A 14226-nucleotide genomic window follows, 5' to 3' on the forward strand; every position below is an offset into this window, starting at 1 on the left:
ATGATCTCTCACTGTCAAAAGCTACTTTGTAACAAAAGCTCATATACAGGATAACCCTTCATACATCTCAGTAATTCAGCTGCAACAGCTCAATGTCTCCTACCATATCATTGAACTTTGGGGAACTCAGGGCCTAACTTCCAACCAATTTTCAGTATCTCCTTAAAAATCCCAGCTCAAATGGGAAATAGGCCAGCACACCAAGGTTGTGTATTTGAGGTCATAATCTATTATCCTTGAAATTTGCTGTAAGGATTACACATCTTTCAACAATGAAGTTTTTCCAAACTGTATCTATTATCTATTCTTTGTCAAAACTTGAAATTTCTAGTTCCAAAACCCCCCAAATAACTTTAACATAAATTGGTTACATTTTTCAACAGTCTTCTGCAAGAGACTTTTACAAAAGTGTGCTACATTTGGAGGCTGCAGTAAAACAAGAATTTAAAATTCTTTTTCAGGTAGATACATAATGTCATTGAAAATTAAATAAGATAAATGAGAAATAAATTTAGCTGGTTTTTGTCACTTAACAGGCTACTTATAAAACACTGAGTCAAATTAAACCAGTTAAACAAAATATTTCTAGCAAAGCTAAATTAATTTCCTCTTTCTTGGTTGAGATTAGAACACATGATGTATAAAGAACTAAAAGCAAACAGAATAAACAAACTGAACAGTAAGAACAATATACTTCTGATTAAACAGTCTCCTTCTAACAGGACTATGAAGCTCTCCATCAATGGTTATACTTGATCAGAATTGGGTTCCATGACTCAGATATCCTAAGATGGAGTTGCAGAAAAGGGTGGTAGAAAGTATTTTTGACTGAACCATTAAGCATTATTTGCCATGGAGAAAGCTTTGAAAACCCTCAAACTGTGAAATGAACAGTTTACAGGAAACAAGCACACATAGCTGAAGAAAAAACGTACATTCTTTCCTGCTTCTATTGAAGTAGGGATAAAAGCATTAAATTCAAATGTAAGAAGGTCAAAGTTGAAAAACACCTACCATAAATGTGAAGATCTTCTTCCATTTACTACCTGATAGAGATTCTCCAGTAACTTTTCATCCCAGTAGAGGTCACAAAACTTCTCACAAATTCTATCAGAGAACATACCAAACTTAATTCCCTTTAAGTTTAAAATGAAGTTACCTTGTTTAAAATAAAAAGAACAGAAACAAATAAAAGAGGGAGAAAAAAAAATTAATAGCAATATTCTTACAAATCAATGATAATAACATACAGAAGAAAATGCACATACCCATATCAAAAACTTCAGCTCCATTCTCTAAATAACCATCAAATGCAAACTCCTCTTGTATAAGATGAATCACTTCCTGGAGTAAAGTGTCATTTGTTGTGTTCTGATGGGGCAGGACTTCATCACTGAAGAAATTACAGCTGTCTTTACTCACTGAAGTACATGATGTGTCTTCTTGTTCAGTGAAAAAACTGTCTATGGTGGTAGCACACTCAGTTTCTTGGCAGTTGGTTTGAATAACTGGGCTACTTTTATCAAAGTGGTTCTCTGTATTAGCAGTCTCATGACTTTGCACATTGCAAAGGGAGGCATCATTTTCTGCTTGCATGCTCATTTTATAACTTGCAATAGTACTTGAAATTAGCACTGGCAAACTGTGATAGCAATCATAAGCAATTCTTGAGCGAAGAGGCTTATTTGGTATTTGCTCTGATACAGCCAAATGTACTGGTACAAATGTCAGAACTCTTTTCTCTGAGTCCTGTTTGAGAATGATGTTATTTATGTGAAGAAAATTAGGAGACGTAGGACAAGCTAAAGAGCTGGAGGGATCTTCAGATAAAAAGCTCTTCTCTTGTAGAGCATGTGAGGAATCAGATGGTGATGGTAATGTAACTGTAGAAGCAAACATAGTGCCTGAGTTTTGCTCTTCTGAAGACATCTGGAATGAGTGGCTTGGAACTTGTAAGTCGCAGTCAGGTGTTTCAGGAACAGTTTCAACTACACCTGTACCCTCAATATCACAGCTTTTGGAGTCTTCTATATACCCTGATTTGTTGTTGTTCATATGTTTTTCTTCCCTCATCTCTTTCTTGAATTGGTCAGGAACTGGTCTTTGAACCTCTCTGAAAAAAAAAAAAAAAACAAAGAATTTTTAAAGGAAAATTCAAATAGATTTAACAATGACATTTAATCTTTAACTTATTCTGCTTTAGGATATACTAACTTTGTTATATTTGCATCTTGTTGCAAAATAATAGGCTTAAAGTGAGTTGCAGGAGAGGTGAATGCAACAGGTAATGTTGCTTTCTCACAATTTAGTGAAATCTGGCATGGTACTGGTCCTTTAACTGCTACAAGTTTACTTTCACTGGTAAAAGGCACAAATCCTAAAAGCAAAAACACAGAAAGATGATCAATATGTAAAATATAAGTGTAAAGTCAATGTAAAGTAAGTAACAATTAATTTACATAGAGAAACAATTGCATATTGGACTGAGAAAATCTTCCACGAAGAACTGAACTAGAGAGTATTAAACCAGAGTAAACATGTCAGAGCCTGACTGCTTACCTGGACTTGACTCTGAAGGGTCCATTTCATGTTTCTCATTTTTAAATTCAAAAGTGATGTGATTTTGAGACATGACTTCTTCCTCAACAGCCTAACAATAAACATTGAAGCCCAAATTAATGTTATTAGTATTTTCTTTTTTCAAATTCTGCTCAGCACATTATTTAAAAAAACCCCAATCCTCACATACACCTTGAATATTGCAACAACCTAGTCATGCCAAGGTGAGGAATTAAAAAAATTACATACAGAAGTCTAAGGACTAGTAGAACTGTTTGGAAATCTTGAGAACTTGGTACTCAAAGTTTTGAATAAACTCAGTTCCATGAATTGACTGAATCTTGTGTGCCTTATAGAAACACATTTGAAACACAAACAGAACCCAACAATTAGATATTAATTTATTCTGTGGGGTGGTAAATAAAAAGAGAGATCATGAAATTAGTTACTTGTTCTTCACCCACATAGACTGTGGAGTCAGAGCATCACAATCTGCAGAGGAATCACTCTAACAGCAAGAACTAGGAAAAGGCAATACTTACAGACTACTTGAAAATACGTTAAAAAAAAACCAAACCAAAACAACCAAAAAAATCACACCAACAAAACCAAACCCAAAATCTAGCTACACTTGCAGGCAACAAAATCTTATTGGAATACATTTATAGAATTAATTGAAAATACATACAAAATTAAAGAAAGGTGGCACTCTTACCTTAAAGATGGGTTTACCCAATAATGTCAAAATACTTTTGCTGTTTACACCTTGTTCAAGTAAATAATGATTGCATGTCTAAAAAAAAAATTGTAATTTTCAGTCAGTAAATAAGTTTTCAATCAAGTGAGGTATTCTTGGACAAGGACAAAGTCAAGATAAATAGTCAGTTAGAAGTAATCTAAGTTTAGGAAGTCTTATGAAGCTTCTGCAAGTCCAAGTACCTTGATAATTTCAATATAAATTAAAAACACACCCCTCTGTGTCCCTAAGGAGGTAACTTTAAAAACAAAACCCAAAGTGACTGGTTATGATTTAATTAGATATCAGTGTATTATAAGTATTAAGCTATTATTTTGCTTTTAAAAATACCAAAATGAGACTTTAGACACAACTAAATATAGTAACCTTAATTGCAGCAGTTAGAGAAGGTCTTTCTTCAGGGTTTTTTCTTGCCATATCCAGAAGTAGTTTTTTAAATTTTCTTGGCAATGCTACTTTGTGACTCAGTGGAACACTGTATTTTGCTGCCATCCACAGAACTGCAGCAACACCATAAATGCAGACCTATTGGTATAACGTAAGAGACAAGAAAGATTTGAACAGACTAAAAAAAGCCTCCACTTCAAAAACAATTCCAGCAAATTACCCAAACATTCCCCCTATTTCCTGCCAAAAAGAAAAAATCTTACTAGAGTTTTTAAAGTACAGATTACATTTGGCTTTTGAGGGTGAAAATCCCAGCCCACTTCAAAATCTAGTTGTTATGCATGCAGGGCCCAAACCAGCAGCTATTTTTCTACTGTTGGAGTAACAGACATTAATTGTCTTATTCTTTACCTAAGAAAAATGTATTTTAGAACCATTTTGAAGAATTCCTTTCTCATGTAAAAAGATTGCTGCAAGCTTCAGCATTCTACCATGTGGCCAGCTGCAATTTACTTAAAAAAGGTCAGGATAATTCAGCAAGTAAGTGGCACACAGTAATTATGCACTAGCCAGCACAAGTCATATTTTATAGAGAAGATTACACCTGTCAGAAGAATGAGGCACTGCATATTTATTTTAGCAATTATTGTGCTACCTGCAGCTAGACCAATCGAAGTCTCTCCAATGAGGGACCTTGAAAAGGACTTGGTCTTTACCAGCTTTCTTGTTTTGTTTGAATAATTACTATTTTCAGAGTCAGATTTAGTCCACTTAAGGCTTAGTTTTCATATGTCAGCATGTACTACAAATGCAATTTTAAGAAATTTAAAGCACCACACTTTATGTTGCCTCTGAAAGATATTACAAAAACTCGATGGACAGAACCATAAGCACAGTAGAAAACAATGTGTTCTCATTAAACAATGTTTTCCGGCACTCTTGTGAACAAAGTGAACAGCAATGAACAAAACATAACAAGTAAGTTCACTACAAACAAAATAATCTTTTGAATAGTTCCACTTGAACCATTGAAAAAAAGCTACTAATAGGTACAAAAACACCTGGAATGGAGAAAGCAGCTCAATCAAAATAAAAATAATTTTCTTCCCCTTAGGTTTAGAACTCCAAGATTACCCTAAATTTATTTAGGAAAAACTTGCCATCCAAGCCATTAGAACCTTCAAGGAAAGTTCTTTTTACTGTTATTGTGACTTACACTACACAGATTCATTTCCATACCATAAATTGAACTGAATGCTTATAACTAGAAAGTTATACAGCCATCAGGAAAAAGGCAAAAAATCCCATCAGCTTATTCTATATATAATAGAATAATTGTTGTAGAAAAACAAGGAAACAGATTACTTCTGATATTCTAAAAAAAATAAGGCACAAAGACTTTAGGATTATTAATTTCTACTGTCTGGTGAAACTGCTGTATTATATTTCAGGGTTAGTTTAAGCTTCTGAAGCCTTTGAAAAACCTGCACATTGGATCAAAGCAGTTTAAGAAATTTAGGAAAGTTATAAAAATATTTTCTAGTTACAGATAGCTTTACAGAAAATTGAATGTTTTTAGTAGATTTTTATGAGCTTTTATTTTCTGATTCATGATTATTATGCCTAATTCCAAAGAACTCATGTGATACAAGGCACATATTAATTAATCTCTTTTCTTGTTACATAACAGAAAGGTACTGTAAATTCTGTTCCCCTGACTTTTAAGATCACTGTGGTACAGTTTGCAATTCAAAAGTAGTTGCAGTGGAGACACATTCACCTGCTATTTGACATTTTTATTATCTTTGTTCTAAAAGCTCCTTATGGTTTTTATCTATAGGAAAAAGCTCTAAGAAAACTATATTGGAAAAAGACATCATTCATAATGTTTCCAAAGTAAAAACATACTGATAATGATATTTTTATCCAGTCTTCTAAGTGTGAATAATGCTTGGGCTTTTGCCCAGATAGTCTAAGTTAATGATCTTACTGTGACCTTCAGAATGTGAAAAAATGACTTAAAAGACTTTAGCAGCCTGTCTTACTGCTAAAAAACTGAAAATAATTAAGTCTTATGGAAAACCATCAAATAGCAGATTTTTGGCAGTTACACCAAGAATCCTGGAAGGAAAAATTGTAGAAGCAACTGATTTCATGAGAGATCAATATATGAAAAAAGCCTCACAGAAAACATTGGGAGAAATATTAACACAATCTTAGAAGAGTTTAGCTTTCTTCTCCAACTAGCAGAGGGATAAAACTGTCCTTTGACAAAGTACAAAGCAATCTACATAACCTACCACATTACCTTCTCAGTATCCACATCCTCTTCTTCAATTTCAGGAGCTAAATAAAATACATCACAAGATTCTAAATGAGAAGAGAAATCAGAAACAAATGTAAGATGTTTGCTTTCTTCTCCACTTCCCCTGAAAAGAAAGAAAAGCTGAACATGCAATCTCTTATTTTACCTTCAGCTTTTGGAGCAGCAAAGAGGATCCTTCCATGGCAGTCAATCAGCACAGAGTCCAAACATAAGACCACTGCGGAAAAAAAACCCAAAAAACCACAAAAGGGCAAGGCATAAGTATCTGTTCTTGTAGCTATTTAGCACTAATAAAAGTAAATAATTTTATCAAAGAATTTACAGTGTCAGAAATTACCCTAAAATAAACGATGCTTTAAATAACATTTATGCTAGAACAGATACAAGGCAATAAAGAGACAGTAGTTGTGTAATTACCCAAGGCAATTTCTGCAGAACAAAGACAAGAAGTGGAAAAAAACCTGGAAGTTTACTCCCTTTATACCCAGCATTGAAAAGGAAGGTCAAGAAAGAAACAAAACAAAACAAAAATATAAATACAATAGGTAGATATACTCCAGTCTTCCCACAAGGTACCAATAAAAGATAGTTCAATTTATCTAAGAATTTAAGTCTCCTCTTCTCCTCCTTCAACTCCACAAAAATAGAGGGTCATCATCTGGAGAAAGCTGACACACAAGTGGCTAGATCCAAAACTCCTCTGGGTGCAACAGGATATGAAGTCCAGTTTTTCACAAATAGTTATAATCCCACTTTCTCAGTGAATAAATGTTACATAGGTCAGTATTTGCAGGGCCATGAAATTTTCCATTGTTAAAAAAAAATAATGGGCTACTAAAACTATTTTAAATGATCTGAGGTCTTCAGGAACTTAACATTAAGATAAGGAGATCATGTCCTATAAATTTGGTGTTGAAAATCTTCAGGCAAAGATTGAAAATCTGTGTCTATCTGTTTGCTAACTTCAAAGGACATTTCAATTTAACATGTTTTAATATATTAAGCCAACTGGCCAGTAAGTAGTTCTCTTGCAGTCCAACTGTAGCCCTCTATTTCTAGACTATCATCAAATGCACCATTCTCTTATTAAAAAATTAGTACTGGAAGAATAGATTCTTAAATTGAATAAGAGATTAAAACATTAAAGGTATTAATTATGAAATAAGATATTAAAGATGTCTAAGAGACACAGAAATAGTAATTTATCAACAAATAATTACTTGAAGTGATCTAAGAGGAAAAAAAAGAAAGAAAAAAAAGCAGTAACATTCTTCCTTTTTTTAGTTGTCTCTACAAACCACATATAAAATTAAATTACTCACTATGCTTAACATAAAGGCTTGTCTACTACCTTCAGTAATATTTAAGTTGGACCTGAAGTATATGTCTTGAAAAGCAAAGCTTTCCCAAATGAGAACCTTTGCTGGTTCTTTCTGCAGAGGCAGCTTCATGCTCATTTGTCTTTGTTTGTCAGCAGTAAATGCCCCTGGCCCTGCTCACACAAACCTGATCTCAGCTTGTTCAGTACAACATAAGAATCCTCACCTGGGCTCCCTGAATCACCCACAAGCAACATGTAAGCAACATCCTCTGATAAGAGGAGAGGAATTAAGTAAAGTCCCAATGGAGGTTACAAACAACTTCTGTAGCAGAGTTGAATTAACAAATACGTGAAGAAGAGGCTAGCTTTGGGATATGTTTTCTTAGCCAGGTAATTCCTGCTTAGGATAATGAAAAAAGTGTAATCAAGGAAGGATTTGGAGAAAAAGGCTCTGTGAATAAATAAAAAATAATCCAGCTTCATATATTTAACCATGGCTCATCAGTTACCAGTCTCACTCTACTATTGTCAAGACAAAGGATTTTTTTACAAGATGTATTCCAAATAGGTATCAGCTTCACCTTTAGTAAGTATTATTCAAAAGCCAAGAGAACTTTAAATGTGTGTGTGGCAATGAAGCAGTAACACCACTATAAACCTTTCCATAATGCACCACTCTCAGAACAGGCAGAGAATCCTCTTGCAAAAACATTCTAAATCTGAAACCAATATTCAACTTCAAGGTAGCTTTATTTGTCAAATACAGAATTTTTAAGTTAAGTGCCTTCCATTTGGTGGTGTGTATCATTATGTTCCCTTCTACAGGCTATATAACGTTCAGATGACAACTTTTAATATTTTTAAGACATGCATTTTTAAGAGAGCAGTAACAGAGGCTGGCTAAGCATATTACATTAGAATCTGAGCCATTATGTGCAGTTATCTGAAACCTTCAGAAACATAAGGAACATGCTATAAGGCTGAAATAATCCTTCTCTTACAAGGTATATTAAATACTTAGTTTTACGGGTTACAATTCTTAAAGTGTTCAAAATCTTCATTTATGGCTTATTTCCTTTTAAGCAGTTTTACATAATAGAAATAAAATAACTGAAGCTGAAATCCAAAGAGATGCAATAAGTTTTCTGTACATTACTATCCAGTTGTTCATATTCACTTAAAGGCTTCAAACTCATCCCTGCCCATACTCTCAAAAGCAAGTTTTTTTAAATTAAGGAAAAGAAATGGTGGTGGTGGTGAAAACCTCTGCTCTGTTTATCAGAACTGCTAAAGGTTTATAAGCTAACTGCTAAAGGATTAGTATAAGCTAAACCATCATTCAAAATGTCCATGGAAATCTAAGATGGTCTTCTGAGCTGCACACAATATATTCTAATTTTGTCAAAGGACAGTTCCCTCTTCCTCTCTTATTAGTTTATTTCTGATAATTTGTCCATAAATTGAAGCATAGGGGATGTGGAAGGACTAATTCCATGAAAAGATCCTGGGTACTTTAAAATGACAAAGGCCTGTACTGTAGAAAATAGGTCAGGAATCATTTGTCACAAAGAAATCCATGCAAAACAGGAAGTTTTTTGTATATATGTGTGTGTGTGTGTGTGTATAAAACTTATTTCCTCCTGTTTGATACAAGTCACAAGTGTTTTTCTCAAAAGTCGAAGTACAGATTCTCCATTCCCAAGAAGTCTAAAATTTGTTTCATGGCTTGAAGCCAAAGATTAATTTCTGCTGCAAAAGCCATCAAGATTCAGAATTAAAAAAAAACCACCTATATATGAGACATTCACCTATATATGGAAGAAAACTCCAAATTGAGTTTTGTCACAATTTAAGGGAATCAAAATAGAAATATCTGCACACAAAATGAAAGTCAAGATCCTTTCAATCAACAGAATAAAGGAAACATTAACACAGCGAACATAAACAATTGGGCAAAATACTTAATGATAATTAAGACTATACCTGGATAATCTATGCAAGTCTGCAGAGTACATAAACACTCATGACATAATGCCCAGAGTTCATAGTCTTTCAGAGGCCTACCATACCAGGACAACAGGAGTTTTAGAGAGATCCACTGAAAAAAACAGTGAGGATGCAGAAAGTTATAAAATTATCACAAATTAAAAACATTTACTAATGCAATAGAAAAGTAAATCCTAATATAAAAAACTCAACTTAAAAAGTAACAAGAAAATATATTTATTGCACTTACCAGTAATGAATTAATACTATTTATTAAAAAAGCATGGCACAGTCAGCTAACTGTATAAATTAATTGTTTCTTAATTCCTTCAGGAAAAGTGAGCTGTCTGGAAGGTCTTTCTTATCATACTAAGAAAAGACTCTTAAAATGTCCATTGTGAAATAGAGATATTTTATGATGAAATATAATTACATAATTATAGGGACAATGCCTAGACTGAAAAACATAAAAAACTCAAATGATTGCCATCAACAAAACAGTCCCACATTCCAAACCTGATTTACCCTGACAGTTGCATTGCATGTCTTACCTTAAAGATTTCATCAACATCTCTTGTTCTTCTGTGAAAGATGTTAACAATATTGACAGAATTAATGACAGATTTATTTGAAATCCCCGCACGTTGTTTTGCTTTTAATCACTGGCTGCTCAATTTGTAGTAACAGCATTTGTTTTTCTGACTACCAATTTAGCTTTTGATATCTGGCATAATACCTTGATGTGACACAGATACTGCTCCATGGAAACTTACTGTTCTTCAGAGACACGCTTTACATTTTGTGGTTTTTCTTTTTGGGGGTGGTGTGTGTTTGTGTGAATCTAAGAATTGGAGATTTATAGTAGGGCACACACACCTTCCTGATCAAATTGTGCTAATGGAAAAGCTCATCTCTAGTAGCAGCTCTTGACATCAGCTGCACTTCATGATCTCTGTTCATCTACCAAAGGAACACTAAAAAGTTCATTGTAGGCAGAAACCTCTGAGTGAGAGCAGACCCAAAGAACTCTTTTTAAAAAAAGCACAGCACATTTTCTCTTACATATGCAGTCCTGAATGAGCCAATTTCAGGCCATTTTAGGGAAAAGAATTACCAGAAGTAATTCAGGATTAACTCTGGAAAAAAACCCATTTCACCCTCAAAAAAACCCCCAAAGAAACAAAAATCAGTCAAATAAAAATTAAACAAACTAACCGAAAAGAACCTAAACAAAAAATTGAAGCACAGGAGACAAACAAAAAACTCTCTGAATTGTTTTGTTGCTTTTACAGACACCTTATATCCCAATCAGTATTTGTGAAATCTGCATAGACTAAGGGTCTCACCCACACACAATGGCACTACATCATTAACTTTGACAAATCAGCCTCTGCACTGTCATTTACTAAAGTAAATTTTTCATCCTTTTACTGAGATGCTCTTTGGATTTTATCATGAGATATGTAATGAGCTGACTACTGCATTGAATTTCATAAAGCTCAACCAACAGAAATAGCTTCAGGGCAATCTATGGAGAAAAGAAGGACATTAATTTCTGTAGCTGAAACTTTGCTAATAATTTGAACCAGAAGACCTTCTCAAAGAACACAATACTTTAGGCTCATATTGTTTAAATATTCTTTGAAGGTGAACCAGATAAACGACATTTTTTTTAACAAAATATGTCAGAAAACACACCTTTTGATTTAGTGAAAATGTTTCATATTCTGCCTACCTCCAACAGATAAAAATGAACTTGGTGCTATTCTTCTTCTATCCTACATTGGCAAAAATTAGTAACTTCGGCATAGACAGATTTGAAGCTAGGTGATAAGATTCAGTTTCATTCTCCAATTTTGCTATCACCAGCACCCTGGAGTGCAAAATTCTTTCATCCATGTGTTCCTTTCCTGTATCTAGAAAAGTAAGCTCTTGAACAGTCTGATAAAAAGCCATCAATCACACAGCAGGAAGGAAAAGGACAGATAGTCAAAAGAATGAATTAGTCTAGAAAGCATATAGGAGAGAGCTTCATACTGTTGATAGATTCCTATCCCTGAGCAGCAGTTTCCCCTCCAGAGCACTGTGGTTCTCACGTGCCTCAAGTGTCTTTGCTCACAGACACTTGACAAAGAAAGGAGCACTCAAATCTTCAAATTAACCCTGCACAGCTGACATGAGTGAAGAGAAACCATAAGAGAAATTTCAGACTGACTAAAACATTAAGAAAGCTTTGGGATTTAGGAATTTTCTTCTAGTAAGTACACACTAGTGCCACATGTTTCTCTGTAAGAGAATCCCTCCTCTTGAAGTTTATGTCTTTAGAGGCTCTAAAAGCTGCAGCAAAGAAAGATGGACTTCCTTTACTGCATATACAAATCACCTTTCACTTCAGGAGAAGGTGATGAATGGCTAGCCAGGGAAAGAAGAATCTCTCAGTGACCTGGAGACTGAAGTTTGTTGTACTGCAGAAAGCTGCAAAGTATTTCTCATCACCTCTGGGATATCCAAGCTCTTTAGAGTAAGAAAGAAATGACAGAAAGAAATTCAGGCGTGGCAGGAGAGCAGGTATAAATCCTAAGAGCAGCAGCAAAAGTTTATGATAAGACAGAAGTGTCAATGATAGATTAGAAAACAGAGGATGAAGAGGCACCGGAAAAACTATTTTGGAAGAAAAAGGTACGTAGGGAAAGCAAATCTTAGCATAAATGGGAATTACTACCATATGTGGGATAGCCAAAACAAACTGAGTCAGGAAAAAGAAGGATGCAGTCTGGTTACAGTTTGGTGAACTTTATTTAAATGTATATACTCATTGTTTCTCTGGCAATCATTCTAAAGAAATAAGAAACCTCAAACATAATATTTTTAGCTGGTATTTGTGTACTAGTTGGTTTTCTATCATGCTAATAAATACCTGCACTGCTATTGTCTCTTACTGTAATTCATGTCTCTCCTCACCTTGACCATATCAATTTTATTCCTGAAAGAAACACCTGAGAAGGTCATTCTTCTAGTGTCCTAGAATTATTCCAAATTCCCACCTTCCTCCAACAGAAAGAGAAATATGGAAGACTTCAGATGAAAACTGAGGGTTCAGACCTGCTGGGAACTTCTAACACCTTGCAGAAGTTACCCCATGTAATGAAGGTACATGACAAGACATGTTTCATCACATATTTGCATTTGTGGTGAAAAATGCATGCAGTCTGGTTCAAACAGTTTTCAAAGGAAAAAGAATGCACTTCTCAACTATGGTTATGAGGCAACTTTTATTTAAGCCTCAATCCTTAAACAAAGGTAAAACAAAGGTATTTAATGCAATGCTCCTGGTACCTCACCTCTGAGGTATTTTAACACGATGCACGTTCTAACTCCTCTGAACCTTGTTTTAGTAAACATGTAAGTGTACAGCTCCTTAATTAGGCATGTCCCAGGTTTGGCTGTTTTGGTTTTTAACATGCAAGTCTCTGATTCATGGCTATTACTATTTCCTAAAACTTAAAAATAAAATCCCCACACAAACACCAAGAAAAAAAAATAATCTGAAGTACTGGAAAATGTATGATTAAATGCTTTTAGTCAAACCATCTGTAGCATGCATTGTTACTTATCTACTAACAAATTTTAGCAAAGCAAGCTCAAGACAATTCTTCAGCATTTATAAGTCCACTTCATTTAAACCATTATTTTAATAATGCTATTAAACATTCATGAATATATTATCATTAGTGCACCAAAGAGGAAACAAAATTATAATCTAATGTCTCTTTCCAATTTTTTTTATGTTCTAAACCAGACCTTTTTGTAACAGAAATTATATTATCCATTTTTTAAAGTAAGAAAATGTTTTGACAGCATTGAAATTTTGTCAGAAAATATAAAAAAGCTAAATGAGCCATTATTGTCTATATCTACATCCTGGTGCCATTTTGGTTTATGCCCAAAGATTGTATTTTAAACCTTACTTGTTGGAAAATCAATCAGTTTTTTTCAGTACTGCAAAGACTATTTAACAGATCTTCTACTTAATTGTCGGTACCAGAATTGTAACCCCCAAATTTAGTGAAGCATTCCAACTATGCAAACATAATCTATTTTATGAACATAATGCTGGCATGTTTTAAATAGCTGAAGCAAGATTTTCATCATTCTTTTCTTAGCAAGTATTATTCTAGGAACTGACAACTTTTGTTTCCTTCATGTTATTTCCCCAGTGTTAAAGTGTCAGCCTCTAGCTACATGGCTTTTCACTTCTCTCATGCTTGACAGGGTATGAATGACCAGCAGAAAACAAACTTGCATTTGCCAGGTTTCCATTAACCCTTCCCAAGTAAAGGCCATAGCATTTAAATCACAGAGAAACATTTAAAAGGATTAGAGATGAGACACACCTGATTGGAATGAAACTGGTTAGAGAAATAAAAGATCCCCACTCAAACTTGAAGTGAAAAATATTTATTTATGGCATGCAAAACTATAAAAATTACTAGGAAAACCCTCACAAGATACATTGCAGTAGCCAGACAAAAGCAAGCAAGTATTTTTAGTAATGCTTACTAGCAGTAAAGCACACAACAATAAGAAGCAGTGTTTGAGTATTAGAAAAATATTGTCCACTGGAGAAGTACTGACAGGCAAGAAAAACTGTCTGTTCTCCAGAGTAGACAAGGTTGATCTTCAACCGGATGGGGCTGGTATTGCACCTTCTCTAAGCAACATGAAATATTGAAAGGAATGCTGGAGATACCATTCTAAAAGCTCTACTTGCTGCAATCATGCCAATCTGTAATAGAGAATTGAGGAAAGAGCAGCACTGCAAATCCTCTGAGGTGTTTTCAATTTACCCCACAAGGCAGAAATCACATTAGTTGGGTCCTCACACTTGTG

At 34.3% G+C, this 14226-nt stretch overlaps 1 protein-coding gene across 8 annotated transcripts in view; it reads right to left on the minus strand.

Moving 5' to 3' along the window:
* KNDC1 (kinase non-catalytic C-lobe domain containing 1) overlaps window positions 1–14226 on the minus strand; it is a 57353-nt gene that overhangs the window by 14436 nt on the left and 28691 nt on the right. For 7 of the 8 annotated variants that reach the window (XM_071439178.1, XM_071439179.1, XM_071439177.1 and 4 more), the window contains 9 exons: window positions 9334–9448; window positions 6175–6246; window positions 6012–6073; window positions 3683–3841; window positions 3275–3352; window positions 2560–2650; window positions 2215–2377; window positions 1269–2113; window positions 1015–1159 (listed from right to left, as the gene is read on the minus strand). In XM_071439178.1, coding sequence (XP_071295279.1) covers window positions 1015–1159; window positions 1269–2113; window positions 2215–2377; window positions 2560–2650; window positions 3275–3352; window positions 3683–3841; window positions 6012–6073; window positions 6175–6246; window positions 9334–9448 — 1730 coding nt within the window. Of the gene's footprint in view, window positions 1–1014; window positions 1160–1268; window positions 2114–2214; window positions 2378–2559; window positions 2651–3274; window positions 3353–3682; window positions 3842–6003; window positions 6074–6174; window positions 6247–9333; window positions 9449–14226 lie in introns of those variants that run through there. The other variant, XR_011681078.1, reaches the window with a different exon arrangement.

The sequence above is a fragment of the Agelaius tricolor genome, unplaced genomic scaffold (assembly GCF_023055355.1).
Source record: "Agelaius tricolor isolate 1412-34295 unplaced genomic scaffold, bAgeTri1.0.p SCAF_13, whole genome shotgun sequence".
NCBI classification, from domain to species: domain Eukaryota; kingdom Metazoa; phylum Chordata; class Aves; order Passeriformes; family Icteridae; genus Agelaius; species Agelaius tricolor.